Raw genomic sequence first — 25428 nt, forward strand, 5'->3', positions numbered from 1 at the left:
AATTAAGTCACTGGAAGGTGACATTGTGCGGGCCCACATTCATGTTTACAGTTCACTGTACAGCACCCAGCTACTGGCAGGCCAACATGAATTTGGCGAATCTATTTGTTAATGAAAAAATGCACGGGGTGTATTGTTAATGAAAGAATAAATGCACCGGGTGCAAGTCAGAGGCCTCTATGATTGACAGTTTTGAGGTAGGCCCAGCTTTAAAGACTTTTTTGTCTTTATTGAGAGGGCCTCCATCACGCTTCAGTAATTAAGGACATGTTCCAACAAACAAAGCCATCCGTCGAGCTGTAGAGTTGTTGGTCCTCCTGGATAGAATAATTTTGTGCAGGCTTAAGTTATCTCCCAAATCTGTACTGAGAACACAAACAAAATATGTATGTGGGAGGGACTAGAGAGAGGACTCCAGCTGGAATCCCAGGGCCAATGTCAGGGCTCACAACCTCCTGCTAACTCCAACTCCAAGGGACCCCATGCCTCTTCTGGCCTCTCTAGTGACACTGCACTCACCATGTATATATGTAATTACTAATAAAAAAAATCTTCTTTAAATGTGTATTGAAATATTGAAAACCCCAACAAGCAAATAATTTCATGTAATCATACAAAAATCAAAATTAACTAAAAAAGAATCCATGATAACAATTTAGATTAAAAAAACATGATCAGCAACAGTCTGCTCCGAGGAACCACTTTCAGCCTGACCAAAAAAGGGGGAGAGGAGAAAGGGGGTACTATTTGGATAATTTTCTCATCGAGTCTTGTTCTGTTGCTTTCTTTGTTTAACGGATCGTCCTGAAATATTGTCTTGCTTTCTGGAATTTTGTGGTGCACCCCAGAGTTTTGCCCCAGAGGCAAACAAGTGCCCCATCCTTGCCCCCCTCATCCTGCAGGAAGGGAGGCTGGGAGCAGTGAAAGATACAGAGGTTCACGTCCAGGATAAATGCTGCTATAGAAACCAGGAAACTCACCAAATCTCGCGAGAAGACACTTATACACCTAGCCAGCCAATCCAAGCCTGCAGCTCCTTCCCGCGCTTTCGGGCCAATCAAGCCAATCATGGTGCAGGCCTGATCACACAGGCCAATAGGAGCGCTCCTCGAGCGGTGGGCGGGCCTCCGGCAGCCGTTACCAGACAAGCTCAGGGCTCTACTCGTTAGGAAGCAGAGTAGGAGGTAAGGGCGACCAGGGGGAGAGGTGTGACAGCAGGGACAGGACGACACTCACGGTGAGCCCAACATGGAAGTGAGACTCCCGGGCAGGGCGGGTTGGGAGCTGATCGGTTCTGAGCTGTCCAGCCCGAGACCTGGACCCAGTTGTGCTTGTGATCCCACCATCACACTAGTTTGCTCTTGAGCTCATTCTTGCAACGGTTTCGTTGTTTTTTGTTGTTTTGTTTTTTTGTTTTTCGAGACAAGTTTTCTCTCTAGCCCTGGCTGTCCTGGAACTTGCTTTGTAAACCACAGAGATACACCTGTCTCTGCCTCCTGAGGGCTGGAATCAAAGACTTGCACCACCACCACCAACCGGCAGTTTCGTTGTTTTATAAGATGAAGTGATCGATCGGCTTGCAGACAAAGATCACTTGGTGCCTAAATGAGCTAGTCCTTGGGACCATTCATTTATTGCTTTATGTTGCTTGCCATTTCCTGGCTTTCTAAAGTTTAAACATTGCAAGTTTTAGGGTTCTGATCCCAGATAGTTAATGAGTATTTTACGTGAAGCCTTTCCAGATAACAAATTACAGGTTCAACGGTGTTCAAATTTTCCTAGCCAGAAAGGATCCAGACTGTTCTGGGTGTCACTGTAATGACTGCCTTCGGATTCCTGATGTCCTTACCCAGTCTCATAGTGTGTGGAATTCTAGGTGTGAGTTGATTGGGAAAACATCAAACACGACTAGAAAGGTTTTTGTTGTTGGTGTTGTTTTTAATTTTAGAAAAGAAGGGGATATTGGAAACTAGATTTGTTACTTGCAAGAAAGTATAAAAAGAAGCTTTGTATAGAATGCCTGGAGATGCTGTGCTACTGGATATTGGGGATCTGAACTTAGATCCTTAGGCTTGTAGCAAGCATGTTACCTTCTCAACCGCTTGTTTGTTTTCCATAACTGTACAGTTTGTTTAGGAAACAATTTCTGTCTAGACTTGACAGCAGGCCCAAAGTAGTCTTTGAGATTATTGTCCAGGCTGTGGTGGTTAAATAATAACCCTCATTGTTCCTATGTTTGAATACTTAATCACCAGGAAATAAAACACTTCAGTAGGATTAGGGGGTGTGGTTTTCTTTGAGGAAGCATGTCATTCGGGGTGTGCTTTGAGGTTTCAAAAGCCCATGCCAGGAGCAGACTCACTCTCTTCCTGCTGCCCATGAGTCAGGATGCAGAATTCTCAGCTTCTGTCTGCATGCTTCCTGCTGTGACAATGAGCTAAGCCTCTGAAAGTGTGAGCAAGCTCCCAGCTAAATGTTTTCTTTTATAAGGGTTTCCTTGGTCATGATGTCTCTTCACAGCGATAGAACAGTGACTGAGATGCCTGCCCTTTTTATATTTCATGCACTGTCGGAATTTAAAAACAGGGTTTTTTGTGTGTGATTCAGGCTCTTAAAACAGTTATTCAAAAAAGCTGGAGATGTTGATGAGTTGATAGTATTTACCCAAAGCCCTGGGTTTAATCCGCAACACTCCATAAGTCAGATATGGTGGCATGTCCTATAATTTCAATACTTGAGAGTTTGGAGACAGGTGAGCCAGCCATTCAAGCTCATCCTTGGCCACATAGTGAATTTGAGGCCAGTTTGGGATACATGTCCTACCTGTTTTAATGTTTATTGGCTCAGATAGTAGAATCTTTGGCCCTAACTGCTGCTTTGTTTATTTCTAAGTTTTTTTTTTTTTTTTTTTAACTCTGTGTCAGGTATACTAACAGTTCAATGTTGTACCTTTTTCTAGAATGTACATCTTTGAACTATGCAGGCCACTGCAGTAGTAGAAACCAATTCTGATAAAAACTACCAGAAAAATGGAGGAGACCTCCAAAAAGGTGAGGGGCCAAGGTTCAGATAAACAAAAGTTTCCATTCAGGGTTGCTGTTTTAAAGCCTCACCCAGCAAGATGGTACAATTCAGCACACTGTTAACTTTGTCAAGTCTTTCGTGAGTTTGTGGTAGCTGTGGGCAAACTGCTTTTATAATTATATAGTAGGAAAGTCCATGGAAGACCCACCTGTTTGACTAATCTGTTAAAATTTTGATATAAGCCAGCATATATATTAATTCACTATAAGCATAAAATGAAATAGTGTCCCTCTGTGAGTCTCTGTATCTTTTGCAGCTGAGCATTAATCTGTACCTTTTATCAGTGACCTCAGATCACTTGCCGTGGCTTAACTCCATCTTCCTCCTCCCTGTCCTACATTGCCCTCCCTCCTCTGCACCTGCTCTTCATGGCAGGCCCTCTCTTTAGGGCTAAATATTCCCGTTCAGATGCAGTGCCCAGTAAGTCTTAGGTGGTACTTAAGCATGGAGTGGCCAGTCAGTGGCTCTTGAAATAAAGTGAGCTAATTGTGCTTTTTAGTAAAATGAAATAGAAAATCCCAGAATGTATTGCTCCAAGAATTATTACTGTTTTAGAAGCTTTAGGTTCACTTCTATGATGTGTCTGTTATTTAATACTCTCTCTAGTCGTACTTTTGCGCTCTTGATCTGCCTGCCTTCACTCTCCAAGCTTCTTAAGGCGCTTTTCACAGCTCAATCCCAGTCACCCTTTTAAAGGGCTTACAGTGGCTTTCCCATCCCTTAGGATAAGAGCCAGGGTCCTAAGCAGTTCCCCACACTTCTCTCAGGCATCTCTTCCACTCCATGCAGGCTGGCCTAGTTCCTGCAAGGGCATGCTCGTTCACGTAGCCAGCGGCACTTGTTGGATTTATCTAAGACAAATTAGTCTGTTTTGTTCAAAACCACTTGCCAAAGGTAAGGTTTTTCCCAAAGTGCCCCTCCTCTCTCCTCAAGTTTCCCTGTTCCATTAGCACAATGGTCAGAACGTCTCCTTTAGCTGTGGTGTCTTTCTGTGTGTTTGTCTATAACCCTTAGGAAAGCCATAAGCTGTGGGGGCAGCACTGGTGTCCTCTTGCCTTCATCTATGCCCTGACCAACCCAGCAGATCCCCCAAGTTTATTAAATGATGCTACTTTTTAAAAGTTCTTATTAGACCTGTCCACAAGTAAAGTGGCTGCCCTATAGAGGAAAGACTTCTCATCACGGAAAGAGTTTAGGAAGGCTCTTGACACTTACATCAACTTGGATAGTTATAGCAAAGCACCATTGCTTAAGTGGCTTAAACAGCTTCAGAGTATTTTCTCATAGTTCTGGGGTTGGAAGTTCGGGTTGAGATGCCAGGATGGAGATTCTCCTGAGGTATCTCGTCCTAGCTGGTAAATGGTTCATATTTTATCTTCCGATGGCATATGGCGTGAAGCACTCTGCTGCATTTTAAGGAGGAGCAACTCTATCAAGAGGGCCCTGCAGTCATGATCACTAAAGGGCCAGCTTTAATAATCATCACAATGGTTGTTACAAGGGCTATTTGTGTTTGTCATCAATGATGTAAAAGTAGCCCAGCATTTGGGGGAGTTAGGAGCAGATTATATCTAGTTTTTTTCAATGTTTAGTTTCTATGATGTTGATAACATATTCTCTTTTACTTTTTTTGAACAGATAAACCTTATAACCCTAAGAAAGAAAACAGGTTACTTTCCAGTGGTTGCAACGAAGTCCAGCTAACTTTTCCTGATGGTGGATGGGATTCCTTGGCAGCCGAACAAGGAGTTAGTGACAAAGAAATCAACAGCATTGACAAGATGGATTTATCAGAACCATCCTCAGTAAATCAAGACACTAATGCAGAGAATATTTTCTCTCAGTCAAGTGAGTTTGAAGACAGTATTGACTATGCTTTTTTGAATGAGACCTACTCTATACATTGCTCAGAATCAAAACTCCAGAATGAAAATCTTCCACAGTTATATTCAGAGTTACAACCTGAAATGCCCAAACAGGCAGAGGCTTTTTTTGGCATTTTAGGACCTCAAGATAATAATAGTGTTGGATTGCAGAGCAGCCGTGCGGTTTCAGGTGGAGACCATGGTGACATGCACAAGAGTGACATAGACGATGATTCACAGCAGGAGTACCACAGTGCTGAGCAGGAGTGCATCAGTGCCCACTTACCCTGTGACCCAGCTAAAACAGTAAGCGAATCGAGGCTGGAGGAGAGCGAGTCGGAGACAGCAGGCTATGGCAGTAAGTCTGTTGGCAATTTAGAAGATAATTATGTTAAATTAGAGAGTGGTCCTAGCCCCTCTGTGGAGTCACTTAATATTTTAGCACAAAAATGTTCACCTCATTCCTCTAAATCTCAGAGTTCTGACACGTTAAAACAATATCATGAACCAAAATTTGAAAAGTGTAAGGAACAAGAGGTTGGTTTACTAAACCGTAAAGCGTTTGATGACATTTTACAGAGAAGCAGCTCTCCCTTGAGCCCTCAGAAAGTACCCCAAACTAAAATGTTTGCTAAAGAAATGAAACCTCAGACAATTGAAAGTAAAGATTTTTGTGGAAATGGAATTTTCCAGAACAAAACATTACAGCACCATGAGAACCCTGTCTCGTTTCACCAAGACCAAGCCCTTGGGACACAACTGAAGGCTAATAACAGTCCTCTCGAGACTTCTGGGACTTCCATTTTTGATGACTCGGTCATTTCTCTCTGTGGCTCTTTGCAATACAAAAGCCTCCCGGATCCAGGCTTTTTTTCTCCTGTGTTACCAAAGATGGCAGCCACGGAGAATCAGGCAGAAGTGGAGGACAGCTGCCTGCACTGTGTAAAAAGCGGTGCCACAAATAAAACATGCTCTCCTGATGTGAAAGAACCATGTCTTAAGCTAGAGTCAGATGCCACGATTCAGCAGACACTGGATGTGAGCAGAGGGGCAAATGCAAGGTCTTCTGTCATGTCTACATCAAGCAACACAGAGATAACAATGATGAGAAAACATCAGCCTGATGAGCGGCAAAGTGAGAGACAAAGTGTGGCCTGTAATACAGACTGGTCGTGCAGACAGGATTGCAGAGATGCAGAGATGACTGTACCAAAAGAATCAGGAAAGTCGCTCTCAGGGGACTGTTTAAAGCCTAATGGGATTTCCATGAATGAGGTAAAGTCAATAATATCCAAATTTTCATCTACACATCTTAGAAGTTATGCAGATGTGGTTGGCTCATTTGGAGTCTTGGTGAGCAAATGCTAGCTCAAGGGAAAGGGTGGCAGGATGCCACAGCTCTGTCTTCTGGCAGCAGGCATGGTCCACAAAATTGTTTCAAGGTCTGGTCTAACATTTTACCCTTTTGAAACTGTGTATAACATTCATTTCGTCATATAATTTTATTTTATATTGTTTTCAGAAATCCTTGGAACTTAGAAAAACATTTAATGGCACAGACAAAAAGAAACATCCTGAAAGGTAGGTCAGCTGTACAAGCTCACACATGAATTTATTTTCTGTGTAGTGTATTCAACCATGTAGAATTAAAGGGGCTGTAATGAAGTTTACATTTTGGCCATTTCAGCAGACACACTAGCAGTATGGGGTTAGAGATCGTCATGAAGAGCCTGCAGTTTCTTGAAACAGAAAGACATCATCTTCCTTCACCCAAGCTACAGCCATACTGATTCGGTTTTCTTTTTCTTCCTTTTGAATCACCCAGAGATTAAACAAACTAGCATCTTAGGGAAAATGCCACATATTTGAAGAGATAAACAGATACACTCACTGAAGTATTGTTAAATGTAAGCCTATTCATCATTGGATTTTCTTTGCATTTATTAATATTCCAAAAGGCATTTGGGAGTGGAATAAATGAGAGTTACATACATTACCATACTCTGAAATCATGTGTCTTTTTTATTTTTCATTTTTCTAAAGAGTTTAGTCTGTATCCCAAAACTATAAAACTAAATTTATAAATTAAACATCCAAAACAGTTTATAGCTATAGCTTCCCCTTTATAGGAGAAATTGAATTAAACTACAGGGAAATATAAGAAAGATAAAATCTGGACAGATATGGTGGCACACACACTCAGGAGGCTGAGGCAGGCAAATCTCTGAGTTCAAGGTCAGCCTGGTCTGCAGAGTGAGTTCCAGGACAGCCAGGACTATTCAGAGAAGCCCTGTCTCAGTAAAACCTAAAATCTGTTTCTAGAAAGAAGTCTGTCACTGCTGTAGACTATGTTCGGAATCTTACCTAACCCTGTCTTTCCCTTTAAAGGGCATGCCAGCGTCATGAGGAGATGAATCTGCCATCCAGGTGCTGTGAGAGAAGTGTTGAGAGGGCAGTGAAGGCGGAGATGCACCTGTTGGATGTTTGCTACCAGATGTGCCATCGCCACTGTAGTCACATTTACAAACTTGTAATGGAAAGTAGAGCAGGAGTCAATAGGTGTTCATCAATTTTAAATCCAGATTTTCTTAAACGTTATCGCTATGACTTTATTCTAGAAATCTGTTTTCAGTTTTTGAAAGACAAAACATAGGCTATATTGGGTTTATCAGTTGCCTTGAGAGTAGTAAACTTAGGGCGGGAGAGATGGTTCAGCCATTAAAGGCTAGGCTCAAAGCCAAAAATATAGGAGTAATAAACTTCAAAAGAACTTCTTTCCCTGGGTGTGGGTGTAATCCCAGTACTTGGGAGGCAGGGGCAAGGGCATGACTCAATTAGAGGCCAGCCTTGCATACCTAGTGAGTTTCAGACCAGCCAGGGCTACATTTTGAGATTCGTTTAAAAAAATAAACAACACAATTCTATGTTGTGGTGAGGTAATTAATCCAGTAAAATAAATGAGTTTGCTGTTTGCTCATAGAGTCCAAGTAAGGGTCAAGGCAGTTGGAGTTTCTGCATGGTATTGTGTCATATCTATCAGTGGTTGCTAATATCCACCCTAGAAAATGTATCTATTTTGGTTCGTTTGACAGGTAAAATCAAAGACCTGGTAGAGCTAGAACTAAGTATGTGATACCATGTTGGTGTTAGGTGAATGGCTTGAGCCTAAATAATGTAGTTCTGTGAATTTTGAACAGGAATTTACCAAGTAATTCTGCTAAGAAGGAATTAGGATCAACACTGCTGTCTGTTCTGGGAGACTTGAAAGTTAGGTACATGAACTTGAAAGAAAAAGTCCACAAGGGCATTCCACTGGAAGAGCTGCCTCCCCTGTCAATGGAGTCCAAACTGTTATCTGCCTTCGCCGATTTTGCTTCCAGGGTATGTGTGTATATCCTCGCATAAAATGTTAACTTTGTTCAGACAGAAAACATACTAAATCTGTTTTCCCCCTTGTTTCTAGCTAATGGAAGAAGAGGCATGTGGGTAATTATAGTTTTATCTAACATAGAATTTATGTGCTTTAAAAACTACTTAAGCCATACATCTAAATTTTCTGCTTTGTTTCCTTTTGAGAACATTTAAGGAACGTTTATCTATTCAGCCTTACAGGAGCAGATTCTGAGCTGGGTAATCAAAGCGTACCTGATGTTGATGCTTCCCCGAGCCTACAGAAGGAGTTGTCCCAGGTAAGAGAGCGGGTCCCATGTTTGCGTGTCCATGTGCATGCATGTGTGTGCACATGCATGTGGAGGCCAGACCTCATCCTTGGGTAGAGCACATGGGAGCCACCCAGCTGTGCATTCGTGCAGGTGGGGTCAGAGGACACACGTCACAGCTGACATGTTCCAGGGCTGCTCGTGTGTGTGGAGGTCAGAAGACAAGCTCTTGTGTCAGTCCTCAGCCTCCACCAGAGACTGGGTCTCTGGCTCACCGCTGCATTATGCTAGGCTAGCTGGCCTGAAAACTTGCAGGCCGTCCTCTGGTCTCCATCTTTGTCCCCCAGCAGGGGATCTGGGTTACAGATCTGTTCTACTTGCTTGGCTTTTTACGAGGTTTTGGGTATGTCCTCAGTGCAGTGCTGGGACTACAACTCTGCCCCCATGCCCAGCTTTACATGACTGAAAGCATGATCAAATCATTTAAATCTAAGGAGTAACCCTCAGAAGACACCTTTGTCCTTCCCACTGCACTGACTGACTTCTGGGACTCCCATTTGAGAGACTGAGCCAAAGGAGTGAGTGCTGTATAAGAGCCAGTCTTGTTCAGGCGGTTGTCATCACTATGGTGAGGAAGGGAACATGAGTTCATCGTACACCTAGAGACTGAAGGTGGAAGGAATGGACAAGGCATGTTGATTGCCAGCATTGTCATCATGAGCCAGAGGCTCACCCTGCAGTTTAGCTCTCATTTTGTGGGGTAAAATAACAGTTCTTTCATGTTAGACAAGGAAAGTGTTATTTCTTCCCTTATGAAATATGTCTTGGGTGGTTTAATTGTTACATAGGAACACATTGCAGGCCCGGCATGGCGGCACATGTTCGTAGTCTCAGCACTCAGGAGACAGTAGTGAGAGGGGCATGATTGAGATTCTGTCTGAAAAACCAGGAAACAGATAAACAAGAACCCTGAGTGTGGAGTGACACAGAAACCAGCTCCTTAGCGAGTAAAAATGCAGTCCTTCTTAGTTCAGAATGAAAAGGAAAAGACTTAAAATAGTTGCTCTCTCCTATGAAATTACACAAACATAATATTGGGAGACCATTCCACCTGGGGGGGGGACTTCTTTAAAAAGAAGAAATACCATCATAGAGGCCTCATCTAGTAGCTGATGGAAACAGAAGCAGTTGCAGAGAGGGAGGAATGATAAGAAAAGGGGTCAAGACCAGGCTACAGAAATCCACAGAGACAGCCGACCTGAACAAGGGGGAGCTCATGGACCTCCAGACTGATAGCTGGGAATCCAGCATTGAACTAACTCAGACCCTCTGAATGTGGGTCTCAGTTAGAAGGCCTGGGCAGTCTAAGGGACCTCTGACAGTGGAACCAGGATGTATCCCTGGTGCATGAAAGGATTTTGGGAGCACGTTCCCCATGGAGGGATACTCCCTTAACCTAGAGGCAGGAGGGAGGGCCTAGTCCCTACTCCAAATGACTTGACAGATTTTGATGATCCCTCCTGGAGGGCATCGACCTCCCTGTGGAGTGGGGGGGGGGTTGGAGGGGAATCAAGGGCATGGGAGGGAGAGAGAACTGGGATCTATATGTAAAATAAGAAAAAATAATAAATCTATATAAAAATCATGCGCATTAAAAAAAGAATAATAGATCCAAGGCTAAATCTTATATGTTCAGCTTTGTTACATATTTTTAAAATAATTTAGCCACTTAACAGTCCATGCAGTTCTTCCCATGGCAATGTAGCTATAGAACAGCCTGCTGATTCAGGGGGAAAACATAGAATAACAGTGGTGGTGCTGAGGGCACAGCTGGTGTAGAACACCTGTCTAGCACACATAAGCCCCATCCTTAGAGCTGCCAAAAAAATTCTTGTAAGTAATAAGAAAGTTTAAAATGTAATATAAGCCAGGTAGTGGTGGCACACACATTTAATCCCAGCACTCGGGAGGCAGAGGCAGGTGGATCTCTGTGAATTCAAGACCAGCCTGGTCTATAAGAGCTAATTCCAGGACAGGCTCCAAAGCTACACAGAGAAACCCTGTCATGAAAAACAAACAAAAAGGCAACATAATACAGTTTTGTAGTCTTATTTTTGACTTTAAACCAATATAAGGTTACTTTTTATTTTGTATTGTGTGTATAGGCACGCATGTGTCTCAGTGCACATGTAGAAGTCAGAGGACAGCCTCTAGGGGCCACTCCCACCATGTGGATCCTGGAGAGCAAACCCAGGCTGTCAGGCTTGGTGGCAAGCATCTTTACCCCATGAGCCACCTCACTGAAGTTACATGATGCCTATAAGGTTCAATTAATTGCTTGAGTTTTTTGTTTCCTTTTTTTTTGGTATTATAGATCAAACACAAACTGTCACACACGCTAGGTAAACACTACCCTTGAATCTACCCTAGCCTAGAATTTAACTGTAGAGAACAACTCAGGTCTACATACAGGGTTTTTATTTCCCATAATTGAAAGCTTATACACTGAAATGAATAAAGGGCTATTATCTCAAAAATCATAAATACTTGTACCATCGCTGTACACACCAGTAGAACCCCAATTCTTACTGGTGCTGACCAACAACCTATACTGAGTGTTTTTACTACACAGTCAGATGAAAATGATTTTTCTGTCATACATAGCCTTCGTTATTTGTAGTTAAAGTAATGCAAGTGAAAAGTGCCTGTCACCAGGTAGGATGCAGTGACTGTTAGTCTTTATCTTTTACTTTTTTTTATTTAATCCTCAGATGTCTTTTGTATCTGACAGTAGTCATCCTAAACAAGATAAATCACCCATGAATGATGGTCTTAAAAATTGTGATATAAACATAGACTTTACTCAGCTGAAGCTCGATGATAAAGGTAAGGATGGAAATGTGTTATTTGTGTAGCTTCTAAAAAAAAAAATGTAATGTGTTGGGCATGGTGGCATACACCTTCAGTCAGCACTCAGGAGGCAGAAGTAGGCATTCTGTGAGTTCAAGGCCAACCTGGTGTATATTGTGAGTTCCAGGATAGCCAGAGCTACATAGTGAGACCCTGTCTCCAAAAACCAAAAAATAAAAAACCAGAAAACATGTAATGTTTAAAATGTACCCAGTCTGTACTAGTTTTTCCTTTCAAAGGTTGTAATTCCAGACTGCTATTAATTTTAGTGAGCTGAAGAACCACAGCATGTTTACTGAGTTTGTGTATAAAAATAACTTCATCAATAAAGGGTAGGTAACTGATGAAAGTGAGGGAGAAAGGCTTTCGATACACTGGGCATCGGCGTCCAGTGAGGGAAGCCTAGGGCTGAAAAGAGCTTTGTGTTTGGAATAGAGTCAGAGACTGCCTGGCTCGATTCCACCGTGCTCATCTCTGCATCACACATAAAGTCCATCCTTGTCTGGACAGAGGGGTTTATAACTGTGTTCCTGAGAGATAGACATGGTTCCTTGTGCTCAATGCCTTAGAACACAAAAGCGTTTGTGAAGTAAGTGAAGACTGGTTTGACGCAACAGAGAGGCTGACTGGAGTTGACGTCTCAGGACCTCAGGAAACACGAGGAACAGAACACGACGGATGGAGCCCAAAGAGTCCATTAGGTTGGTTCTCCAGAACTGCAGGAAAATCATAACCTAGCTTATCTAAAAATGGTGCTAAACTATGTTGTTTGGGGGAGACAAGCTATAAAAGTATTTTGTTCCTCTTTAAAAAGTGAGAAAATTGGCCAGTTGGAGGTGAAGTTTTAAAGAGCAAATAGTTAATAACTCTCGTTTCTGGAGAGCCAGTGTTCAGCCCACAGGGTGCACAGCCTTACTGGTGAAAGCAGAGGAGAGTGGCTAGGAGGTGCGTTTGTTACGGTAACTTCAGTGTCAGCATCTAAACTGTGAAGAAGGCTTCTTCGCTTTCTCTCCAGATGGATGAGCAGATTAGTACCTTAATGAGGAATGCAAGGTCTTCCTTTTTTTTTTTTTTCAAGAGAGGGTTTCTCTGTTTAACAGTTCTAGTCATCCTGGAACTTGCTCTTTAGACCAGCCTGGCCTCGAACCTTCCTCTACCTCCTGAGTGCTGAGATTAAAGGCGTGTGCCACCACCGCCTGGTGAAGAAGGCAAGGTCTTAACCATGAGAGACAGTGCCTGGACCAAACTGAAACTGCCCAGCCTCCTCCTCTGTAAGACAAAAACAATAGTTTTCACAGTCATTTCAAAAGGCTAAGCTACTCTTACTGCTTATGAAAAGTGGATTCATAGACCTTCCGTTATTCCATAAAAAATATAACAGGTAGAAACTAAGAAGTCTTTAGACAATGTATATACACCTGTATGCTGGGTGAGGGCTGGGAACCTGTGCTCAGTGGATAGGATCTTAGTTCACATCCAGTTGTCTCCACAGTTGGGACCAGGGAGATAGATAGAGCATGCAGACTTTGTATACTTTTGTCAAAAAGGAGATCTATAATCTCCTTTATGATACCTAGCTTTATGATACCTAAATTTCCTTGTATTCCTTCCATAATGACAAGGTCTATACCTGCCATGATGCATGTTTGATTCAAAGTGGTTTTGGTTTTTGGGTTTTTTTTTTTTTTTTGAGGGTTTTTTTTGTTTTTTTTCCAGCAAGTAGTGCACTTAAGAGTGTCCAGACACTGGTGTGACGCAGGCACTGAGAACCTGTGTGTACCCCAGGTCTAAACGGCAGAGATGAGTGATGCTTGGTGCTTGTATTGCAAGTGGTGAACTTTTGAACTACAGGAGACTGGATACTGTGCACCAGAACTCTTTATTTTAGGGTAACATGAATAAGATGCAGGAATCTTAAGGCTGACAGTCTAGACTCTTGTATCCAATCTGTGGTGCTTGATTTGTTTTAGTGTTTTTTTTAAAAAGGTTACAGTATGTATTCCAGGCTAACTTTGAACTTGTGATCCTCATGCCTCAACTTTCTCAATTCTGGGATTACGGGTGTCTACAAACATGCTTGGTTTAATTTAGATGTTTTCTGACTTTATTACTTTTAATTTATCTTGTAAGCATGTGTAGGTGTGGGTGTGTGTGCCGTGGCAGGCATATAGAGGTCAGAGGACAACTTTAAAAAGTCCAGCGATTCCTAAAGACAGGACTCAAATTGTCAGGCTTGGCAGTAAGTACATTTACCTGCCATCATGATGACTTGAGTCTAATTCCCATAATCTATATGGTAGAAGGAGAGAACTGGCTCCTGTAAGTTGTCCTTTGACTTCCACACCCGTGCACTTTGGCATGCACATACAATGCCCATGCACATACAACACACAAAATCAAAAATACGTTTTGCAATTGGAAAGAAAATGAAATATTAACATTGGCATTTTTCTTTAAAATATTTGATGTCACAGTGGGCATTTCTGTGATATATTTTTTTCTATAATCAGAAATGAAGAATGGTGAACAGCTTCGAAGAAGTAAAGGCTTTTTGATACATGTTGGTGGTCTTTGCCCCTCTGTATCTGAGGTAGGTCCAGAATTTCGGGGAGAGGGGGCTTCACTTTTAAATGTATAAATTATTGTGATGTCTTTTCAACCTTTCACAGATTTTATTTTTTCTTCTTCTAGGCTGATTTAAGGACTCATTTCCAGAAATATCAAGTTTCTGAAATTTCAATCGATGATTCTACTAATTACAGGTATGCTACCAAATTCAAGCTGTGCATTACTATATGTCTGCTGTGCAACAGATTGAGTGAGCAGGAGCCACTCCACGGAGAAGGCCCAGACAGAACAGAACAGCAGCAGTTAGGCTGGGTATTAGACTGTTATTCCTGTTTCAGAATCCTGGCTGCTGAGATTGCAGCATCCACCGTCACACATGGTCTCTTTATCATAGATAGGAGAGTTAACTGAGTTTTGTGTATTTATCTGGCTATATGCCATTTCACAGCAGAAGAGTGCATCATTTACGAAGATATACTCAAGAAACAGGACCATTTCAGGGCTGGGGAGATTGCTCAGAGGTTAAGAGCACTGGATGCTCTCCCAGAGATCTTAAATTCAATTCTCAGAAACCACATGATTTCCTGGGTAGTGGTGGTGCATGCCTTTCTTTAATCCCAGCACTCGGGAGGCAGAGACAGGTGGATCTTTGAGTCTGAGGCCAGCCTGGTCTACAGGGCTAGTCCCAGGATAGACAGGGCTACACAGAGAAACCCTGTCTCAAAACCAAAAAAAAAAAAAAAAAAAAAAAAAAAAAAGAAGGAAGGAAGAGAATTGTTTCAATCCCCAACTCCTTCACTAACTTGAATTACTTTGAATGCATTACTCAACCTCTCTGAGTTGTAGCTTCTTTGTAAAATGAGGATAAGGATAATAAATAGTATTGTCATATATTGTTGTTATACTAGGCAAAAAGATAGAAAGTTGGCTTGGAAGGGAATATTTAATTCAATTATTTCTGACTTTAGTTACTTCTGCATTGTTTTATATTTTTAGGTAGACGCCTGCATCACCCATCTATGGTTTCTGTGTGTGTGTGTGTGTGTCTACTTTGACATTTATACATTAATCAGAGTATCCAGTTAGAGTGATAATTACTTCATGGGGATATTTACTGTTCTGTCATGAAAATAATAGCTATTGATTTCAGAGGTCAAAACATAATTAAGAGAGGTTTGCTTGTAGCAGGAGACCTACATTTGTGAAAGTTGGTACTAATTTTCTTAGTTATAGACACTTAGATTGTTTCTTTTATATGACACATTGATAGGATGTTAATGTATTTTTCTCATGTTAAACTAGAGTTGTATCTCTTAGGAATATTATACTTCATGTCTTTATTTTATTTTATTTTTTATTTATTTATTTATTTATTTATTTGGTGTCTTATAGAATCCTTAAAAATCTTAGTGAGGTTTTTTTTTTCCTTAAAATACAATTTTTGTGTATAAATTTAGAAAATGCAGTTAAATACAAAAAATATAAGGATATTTTAAAATTGTATCTGTAGTCCCATCATTTAAAAAAAAAGAAACCTTGCTTAAGATTTGGTTAAAAGAACAAACTTCTTTTAACCCTGTATAGAGCTGTTAACTTAACAGGTACCTTTCTGGCTTAGCTTTCTCAATTACATAATTAAACTTCTGACTAGATTGTCCAACTTTTTATTGATATATTTTCTCACTACTGACTATAAGTGCATTTGCATATATTCTGCTAATATTTTCCAGTTTTGCCTTTAATATTTAAGCCTTCAAGCTACTTGGAGTTCATATTTGTACATAAAGATTAACTTTCATTTTTAGGATGTGTAGCCACTTGGCCCTAGGCCTCAGATCTGTACAAATGTATATATCAACCATATAGACTGCAGTTTTAAACATTAAATTTTAATAAAATAATTCATAATTATTGCATATTATCCTAGTTCCACTTTCATTTGTCCTATATTCAGTTATCCTGAATAAATACCTACTTATTTGGCCGTGAGCATCTTTAATCCTAACCCTTGAGAAGCAGAGGCAGGCAGATCTCTGAGTTCCAGGTCAGCCTGGTCTACTGAGCAATCTCCAAGATAGCCAGGACTAAATAAGAAACCCTGTCTCAAAAAACAAAATTCAGAAACAACAAACATCACCTGTATACCCCAGCAAGTTCAAGAACCTATTTAAGAGCAGCTAGCTGTTCATGTGAAAGCCATCTTAGTTTTTACAAGAGTAAGTTGGAGCTGGCCATTAACAAAAACCCTTGGTTTTCTGCTCTGGTGTTTTAGATATGCATCTCTTGCCTTTGCAAAAAACAGTAATGCAAAGATGGCTGTGAAGGAAATGAATGGTATAGAAATCAATGGAAAATCAGTGAACGTGCGGCTTGTGAAAATTCCTGGAGAACACACACCACCACTTTTGTCCAAAACTGGGAATAGCACTAGTGTGAATCCTTTGGAGAAAAACATCAACAAAGAAGGCACCTTTGCCTCTTCTGCTTGTAGACTGCCCAGAGCTCGACCAAGGCAGCTGGAGTCTGAGCAAGACAGTGAGTTTCCTCCCTTGGACCAGGTTAGTTTTCCTAATTGATTAGCCATGGCTTGAGTGCTGCGGGAAGTGCTGTTGTAATGACAGTCCCCCAGCTGGCACAGCAGATCAGTAGGATGGCTCTTATCTTAGATCCACCCTCGCCTGTGTTTGCACAGCTGCACTTCCTCTTGTGGAGAAATCTAGCTGTCCCCCACCTGGCTCTGGAGAAACAGGTTCTTTTAGCTGGGTTTACTATAGTCCTTCACTGTCTTTCTTAATTCGTGAACAGAACCACTCTAGCAGTCATTCTTCCATAAGTATTGCCTCGGTTTTTTTGTTTGTATTTTTTTTTTTAAGTTTTTTACAGTAACCTTACCTTATACATCTCAGAACTACAAAACATAGTTTCAAAACCCTCATCTTCACCCCATTACAGTTTTAAATGCTTCCTGGAAAGTGACAGTTTCACTCAACACAATGTCTGGTATCCATTGTGATACCATATTTTTTTATGCGCAGTAAAATTCACTCTTGGTGTTCATAACTAGACACTTGCGATTACTTAGTCACGCCCCCACCGCTAAAAAACGAGAGAACAGTATTAGCATTCCCAGAGAACTCTCCTGCGCTGCTGCCAGCCTTGTCCCTCAGTCCTCCCCAGCCCTTTCCTGACTCTTGGTCACCCCACCATACCTTTAGACACCTTGGAGACTGCATTTCCATTCAGACTTTTCTCTGTTGACAGCACCCACAGCCCTCCCTACTAAGCCCAGCAGGGTCTCATTTGCATTCTTGAACTTAACCCTTACTTGTCCTGTGGTTTTATTACAAAGCTTCTCTATATCCATTGTCTTCGTTTACTTGATCATTTCCTCTTTGTCCTGTAATTCATTCTCTAAAGTTCACTGTTCTGTTCGTTGTCAAGGGTGACCTAGATAGTGATCTTTCCTCCACCTGCTGCCTTCTTGAGCTTGGACAGTGGCAGTCCCTGTTAAAATGCTCCCTTTCCCTGGGGGTGGGGTGGGGTGGGGGCACATGCCTTTAATCCCAGCAGAGGCAGGCTGATCTCTGGGTTTGAGGCCAGCCTGGACTACAGAATGAGTTCCAGGACAGCGGGACTGCATGGAGAAACCCCCGTCTCAAACAAAACAAAACAACAACAACACCCCATTCATTCCCTGACACTTAATATTTAGGGTGGGTTTTAGGGTCCACGGTTCTAATCCATACTAGGAAAGGGGGACACAGGGTCCCTGGGAGCTGAGCTGGCTATTTGGGGACTATGGTCCTCCCTCTGCGCCACACCACGCTGCATCTGTCAGTCCCTCCTCTCTCTTCAGGTGGCTTTTCTGTGCTCATGGTTGCAGTACGCCCACTTCCTGTCACTAGCTGTAGTGCTTCTAGTCAGGCTCTGATCATTTGACTGAATTTGTTTCCTCTATGTTCCAGTCCCATAGACAAGCAATCTCTAGACCTGGCCTGTGAGCCTGGTGCTCTTCAGCCTGAAGACAGCACTCTTTGGTCCAGTCAGCTGGGGCTGTGGGCATTGGGGCTGGCAGAGGGCAAGTGTGAAGAGTGTGCTGCAGGCTCTGGATTCAAGTGTGTGAAGCTCTTGTTGGCAGCTTTCATAGACTGTGTAGTTCTCTTACCTTCCTAGACGTTCTTGCGCCTCTTTGCTCATATTTTCAACATTTGCTTAGGGTGTCAAGAAAAACTGTAGCCAGATTGAGTCTGCTCGGTTATTACCTGAGACACCTGTTCACTTCATACCTCCAAATACATTGAACCTTCGTAGCTTCACCAAGATCATGAAGAGACTGGGTGAGCTGCATCCAGATATCAGCAGGTACTAACTAAAGTCATAACTTTACTTATACTTGTATGTGCAAAGTAGCATTGAAAACTTCTGACACATGGTTGCTTGAGAAGCAGAATTGCTGTCTGTTTTCCTGTTATATAGAGACCACATAATCGAGGCTCTTCAGGAAGTGAGAATAAATCATAAAGGTTTTCTGAATGGTTTGTCCATCAACACCATTGTCAAAATGACTTCATCTTTTCTAAGAAATTCTACTTCCCGTTAGGAATAAATGAAGCAATATAAAGGTAACGTAGTTGTATGCTTTTATACTTAGATATTAAAGATTTTAGTTTTTATGTAAAACTATTGATCTTAAATTGAAACAGCAATATAATAGTAAAATATTACATTTTAAAACAGGTACACCATGTTAGTTAACTGTTGATTTAGAGCCAGTGTATTGGTTACTTTGCTCACATCTGAGAGACAATCTATAGGAGGGAAGGTCTGCTTCAGCTTCAGAGAATATAGTCCATCATGGTTGGGATGACGGACGTGGCAGAAAGGCTCCATGGTGGCGCAGTGTGTAGATGAGTCCCTGTCATCGTGACCAGACCATGAAGCAGAGAAGAAAACACTAAGGTCCAGGCTGCAGCCTTCAAAGGCCCACTTCCCCAACACCCCCTCCGTCCCCCAGTTACCCACTTTAGCTAGCCAGACCCTTCTAGAGAGCACTGCTTCCAGGAAGGTGGGATCTTGGTTAAACTCATCAAGGATGTATGTTTTCAAATAATTGTACAAAGGGGAACATGGGCTAGAAAGGTCCTGGTGTGTGTGGCAGGCTGGGGTGGGGGGTTGGACATGTCAGTAGCTCAAGTACCTCAGAGTGAGCGTGACTCAACACCTGGCTCCACCAGATAGCTCCCTCTCAACTGCAGTAACTTGACTGCACTGATGTTATAATAGTGACAGCTGGTAACCTGTTTCTGCAACCAATTTAGTAATTCAGTTAGTGATAGGATTCATCAGTGAATAGACCAAAGGAATGCATATGCTTGGCGGTGGTAGCTCATACCTTTAATCCCAACACTCAGGAGGCAGAGGCAGGTGGAGCTCTCTGAGTTCGAGGACAGCCTAGTCTACAGAGTGAGTTCTAGGACAGCCAGAGCTGCATAGTGAGACACTCTGTCTTGAAAAACAAAACAAAATAAACAAAAAATTGCATACAATGTACAAGTGAGTTGTAAAATTAATAGTATAGTAATAAGTAATATTGTTACCTAAGTTTTTCTAGAATGTGGTATTTGGCATAATCAGCTCATTTTATTGTTGGTTTCTGTGTTCTTGATCCTCTAGAAAATCCTTGGAAAGTATGACTACCCTTATTCAGAGAGTATTCTACAGCACTAAGGAAAATCAAACATCCTCTGCAAATTGGACCTAACTTAACATTCCAGTTGATGATCCTCCTTTAAAATCTGGCAACAACAGATACATCTATAGTATTAAAATCTGCATGTTTTATTGAGTATATAGACTTAATTTCAGAATTATTACGCAAGACTTAAAGTGTATTTTGAATTAGAAAAAAGGTAGTCATGAACATTTATAAGTCATCATTAATAAGTATATTTAAGAAATACTGTCCAGAAAAAAGTTTATTGTTTCAAAGTTCTTTGCATTTGTAAAAATTATGTAAAAATTTTTACATAATTCCATATGTAAAAATGGGATTTTTCTGGAGCTCATTGTGGTTTCATCTTCTAAGACTCAGATTGGACCATGGGGAAGAGATAAGTTGAGTTCAGTATGTGCAGAATTAAGTACTGCTTGTGATACATTAGTGTGCTTTGATGACAGAATAAATCACTCAGATTCAGGTGTGCTGAGGCAAAGCACTGAAATTTAAAGTCCCCCTATTCTAGCCTGTTTGACTAAGTTCTGTTGTATTTGAGTATAAATTGGAACAATTTTCAAAGGCTAATGTGGTTCCCCATCTCCTAGCATTATAGAATGTAAGGTTAATGCCGTTTGCTTTCTAATAGTAACTAGTGCCCTGGTTGAAGCTGCATTTGTACTGATAACTTAACATTTAGTACTTTTTCAAATGTTTGAACTGTTTTTATCCAATTCTTCATTGTTGTTGCTTGATTAAAAATTACCCATTAAGCATTTATTTATTTGATGTCCTTGTGTTTAATAAAGGTAGTCCATTGGTCTATAGTTCAGTCTGACTCTAGTGTTCTCTAGAAGTGGGAGTTTCTGAGTATAGGCCACCTATCACTGTTTATGTGTATACAAACAACTACTGGGTAAAGATTTTCCTCTTATTTTAATAATTTGTCTCATTTTTTCCCAGATTTACTTCACATGTCTGCCAAGAATTAGATTCCTCTGTGTGTATATACCTAAATTCAAAAGCAATTGGTTTGACCCATACATCAGTTTAGTAGTATTATAAAATCATATGGGGTATTCTCTACATATAAAATCATATGCATTCCATTGAAAGGCTACATTGACATTTGGCACTAAATATCCTTGTGATCCAGACTAGGCATTATCTTTAATATATTTGGAGAAATTAGTATATCTGTAGTCATTTGTTTTTAAAGAAGAATAATCAAATATGAATCTTATTTTAGAATACATAAAGACAAAATAAACTGCATTTCATTTGGGAGAAATATAGTAAGGTCATTTCAAATAATGTTCAGGGGATTGGAATTAGGAAGTCCTTTCTAATAACTAACATAGAAATCTGGCAACTTCTGTGCACCAAAGGGCTCTCAGCAGCACCTGGAAACTGAGACTCTTCACATGTTAGATTAGAAACTCAGGGACTAAACACTCACTGCTCTTATAGAGGACCCATGCACAGCTCCCAGCACCCACATGGGGTTCACAACTGTTCCTAACTCCAGTTCCAGGAAATCTGTTATCTTTCGGACCTCTGCAGGCACTATGCATGTATGTGTGTGGTGCACATACATACATGCAGGCAAAACACATGAAGTAAAATGAACACATCTAATAAAAAAAAAATCTAAAAATAGGGGGCTGAAGAGATGGCTCAGCAGTTAAGAGCACTGACTGCCCTTCCAGAGTTCCTAGGGTCAATGCCCAGTACCCACGTGGCGGCTAACAACTGTAGCTCCAAGATCTGATACCCTCACACATAGACATGCATGCAAGCAAAATGCCATGCACATAAAACAAAAAGTTTTTAAAAAAATTAAAAAGTAATTTTTAAAAAGAATTAGTTTAAAAAAGAAATACTTTATGAATCTTTTTGAAATCTCAAGTGAAAAAAATCAAATTTTATATTCTAAAGTCTTTAATGTTATAGTTATACTTGTTTGTTTGTTTTTTGGTGGGGTGGGGGTTGTTGAGACAGGGTTTCTCTGCATTCATTCTTGTCCTGTAACTCACACTGTAGATGAGACTGGCCTCAAACTCACAGAGATCCATCTGCCTATTATCTCTTACCCCTGAGTGCTGGGATTAAAGGCGTGTGCTACCACTGCCTGGCTACTTGTTGAATTTTTTAAGCCTGGCCAAATTATGTTTCCAAATATCTTCAAAGGCAAACTTTCACATAATTTTTGTGTGCTTCAGTGTTGTTCAAATAGCTTTTCTTTGATAGCGTAGTGTCAGAATAACAAAGAACACTTAGCCATATCAGATAACAAGCAAGTTCCCTGACTTGTCAAAAGGACTAAAACTCCATGTTGACTGCCTGGCATTGGCCTTGATTTGGTCATAGGAGATAGCACATGGACAGCACATCGTTTTATTACAGGTTGTTCCCAGCCTGTATTTTAAGTACTGCATTTTCACAGTTGACCATTGCTGTCTAGCATGGTAGGGTCCTTGCCTAGCATGAATAAGGTTAGCATGAATTCTAACCCTAGCAAAAATTGTTTTATCTTTGAGGGTTATAGAAAGAAGTTCACTAAATAGGTAGGAGTGGACTTCTAAGATGTCCTGTGGTTCATTCCCAGAATGTGTGGACGGGTCCTTTGTGGCAAAGAGAATTAAGATTATGATTGCAAGAAAGGCTGCTGGTGAGTTGTCCCTGCCATGGAGAGAGGTGGTCCTGGATTGCCTGGGTTGCTCAGTCCTTTCATGAGTTCTTAAAATAGCAGATGAGGAGGCAGAAGTGGTGAGGACTAGCCTTGCACTTGCTTCCTTTGAAGCAGTAAAGGCCCGGAGTCAAGGACTGCAGACACCTCCAGCAGCTGGAGAGGCCTGGGCAACAGGCTCTTCTGGAACACCAGAAGGAAGCCCTTTGTCAGCTCCTGGGTTTTAGCCCAGGGAGCCTGCATCAGACCTCTGTCCCAAGTGTAACACTCTCAGACTGGTGACAGAACGTCAGCAATAGAAGGCAATGGCTCCTTTCCCAGTGGACAGCTCACAGCAGACTGACAATCCATCCACCATGGTGGGAAGTCGAGGCAGCAGGAGCTTGAAACTGCTGGTCACATCACCAGCAGTCAGGAGAGAGCAATGCGTGCTCTCCTTAGCTTACTCAGTTTCACACAGGATGTGTTGGCACAGGGAGGTCCCACCCACAAGTAAGATGGATCTTTTCACATCCTTTAGCCCAGTCAGGGTACTCCCTCACATGTTTGCTTAAGGACCACCTAGCTCCCAGATGATTTCACAAACCAAGCAAATAAGATTGTTCTGTTTATCTTTGCCTCCATTTTCAGTCTTGGGGGAAAATTACATGAGAGCCTCTTTGAGTTATGTAAACTCCTCAGGCTGTTAATAAAGACACAGAATTCACTTCCCATAACATGGTATTTGTTTTCTTTTACCCTGTCCTGCCTGTGGTGGCTTTTTAGTGCTTTTCTGGAGGTCCCTGGCCTTGACATGTGTTGGTTATTCTGTAGACTTGACTTTTTACCTGATTACTCACTGGTGACTATACCCAGACACCCATCTCCTCTGCCCAAGCACTCGTGTAAGAGGTCTTTCTTCTGTAATGGGGTGGGGGGTGTCTTTGAAGCTTTACAAGAATCTAAAATTCCTGCTTACTGGTTCCAGTACCCATTGGCCCATTTTGATGGAGACAGTTCCTGCAGTGTCTGTAGTAGAGACTGGATCTCCATCACTTCTGTGTGGACACGCCTCTCTCTTGCTTAGCAATATTAGGACAGTGTGAAGCCAGTATTTGTTCTCTGGGTTCAGATGCATCAGTCGAGTTTCTGCTCACATTATGCCAGGGCTAGCACATAATTCCTTTAGGGTGGGGGCTGTTTTCTTCTGAATGCTTGGATTTTGCCACCACAAGGCCTTCCGGTTCATCTGGCACATCCCTTGCTCCAACAAGTTGTTTTCTTTTCTGGCAGAGCAGCATTTAGGAAGCCTTGTGGCTGGCGGGACACTCACTGCTGTGGTTCTGAGGCTAAGAACAAGTATCTGCTGGGTCACGTGTCCTGTACTTGTTCTACAGTTGGAGGTGGTGGCTGTGTCCATGTACATTCCTGACGATGCTTTGCCTGTCCTCTCTGTAAACTTGGCTCATAGTTGCCATTTTTCTGTCCAGTTCTAGTCTGTACACAAGGCCATTGCAGCTTTTCAAACCATCATCTTGTGAGAAACTGCCAAACAACATTTGAAAACACTTTAATATTTCATCAGCCTTATACAATGTAGTCAGTGAGTTTTTAAACTGACACATACTAGTGTCCCTTGTTCCCTAGTATGATTGTGCATAAATATATTATGTGCTCATTCATTTGCTTGGTTTGAGGTTTTGTTTTTGTTTGTTTGAGATAGGGTCTCACCAATGTAGCCCTGGCTAGCCTGGAACTTACTATGTGAAATAGGCTGGCCTTGAACTTGGAAAGATCCACCTGCCTCTGCCTCTTGAGTGCTGGGGTTAAAGGCACAAACGGCCACATATGTGTGCGTGCGTGTGTGCATGTGTACAGGGTCCCTTCTGTTACACGTATTGAAACTTCATTGTTCATATACATCTGGATAGAGCTAACTCCTCTTGTTCAGCTCACAGTTTCAGTCTGTCCTTGCCCTCTGCTAAGTGTTGAGCTGGTGGGGGAGGGGGACTGGGCTGTGAGCAGCAGGGACTTGTGACTTTTTCTTTTCCTCAGTTGTCCCTGAGCACATCATTTTCTGACGGATGGACAGTTCCCTTGAGGATTTTGGTTTGCTTTTCCCTTGGGTGTGTTTGAGGGAGTGAAGCTCAAAGCTCCTTGAGAGCCCTGAGGATTTGGGTTTTAACTGCAGCTCCCTTGAGGGGCTTGACAAGCTAATGCTTGAAGCTGAGTGTTCCCAAGATGCCTTCTGCGAGTCCTTATCGCACAGCTGTGCTTTAGAATGACTGACTCTTTGTGGCAGTGGCCAGAGTGGCCTCCTGCTGGCCGGTGGGGAGTGGCAAACTCAAAACAGTTGTCGCTCTTCCTACCTGCACTTGAAGACATCCCCTTGTTCACTTGTGACTTTCCTCTGGCCGCTGTTGAGGTTCCTCTGTTGCCAGCATTAAACAATTGCATGTGGGTCATGACTCTTGTATTTGGGGGTTGTTGGTATCCTTGAGTCTGTAGCTTCATGGGTGTATTTCCCACTCTTCCTCCAGGACTACAGTCACATAAATGAGGCCACTGGAAGGGGGGTCACAGTCCTCTGCTGCGTTGTTTTATTTTAGAAGCCCGTTGTGGCTGTGATGGTTACATGGAGCTGTGATGCCCTTGCTTCTTGCTGCCAAGCTCCTTCAGGCTGCCCTAGAGCTACATTTGTTCTTCCTGGGCCTGCGGCAGTCCTGCTCTGGCTACTCTGCTGCTCTGGGTCCTTCTGGTTTCCCTCGGAGGTGGTGGGAAGTGGACTATTGCAGGCTGAGTAAGCTCTTTGGTTTTTTTTCCTCAGCTCAGATAGTGTCTCTACATAAACGTGTGAAGCCTGAGCTCTGACTCTCTCATTTGTGTTCTCGAAGCTCCCTTTCATTACTTAGACTGACTCCCCGGCCTCTGGCTTTCCTCTCCCTACTGGAAACTTAGTGG

At 41.9% G+C, this 25428-nt stretch overlaps 1 protein-coding gene across 1 annotated transcript; it reads left to right on the plus strand.

Moving 5' to 3' along the window:
* Positions 1–1193: 1193 nt before the first annotated feature.
* Positions 1194–18727, plus strand: Rbm44 (RNA binding motif protein 44). Its single transcript, XM_051190781.1, has 15 exons — positions 1194–1237; positions 2960–3050; positions 4723–6224; positions 6472–6530; positions 7338–7508; positions 8147–8330; positions 8413–8435; positions 8554–8638; positions 11380–11494; positions 12088–12219; positions 14029–14108; positions 14210–14280; positions 16359–16644; positions 18303–18448; positions 18563–18727. Exons 2-15 carry the CDS (start codon positions 2978–2980, stop codon positions 18684–18686), a joined length of 3051 nt encoding a protein of 1016 aa, XP_051046738.1. The 5' UTR covers positions 1194–1237; positions 2960–2977; the 3' UTR covers positions 18687–18727.
* The last annotated feature ends 6701 nt before the right edge of the window (positions 18728–25428 follow it).

Source organism: Phodopus roborovskii, unplaced genomic scaffold (assembly GCF_943737965.1).
Source record: "Phodopus roborovskii unplaced genomic scaffold, PHOROB, whole genome shotgun sequence".
NCBI lineage: Eukaryota > Metazoa > Chordata > Mammalia > Rodentia > Cricetidae > Phodopus > Phodopus roborovskii.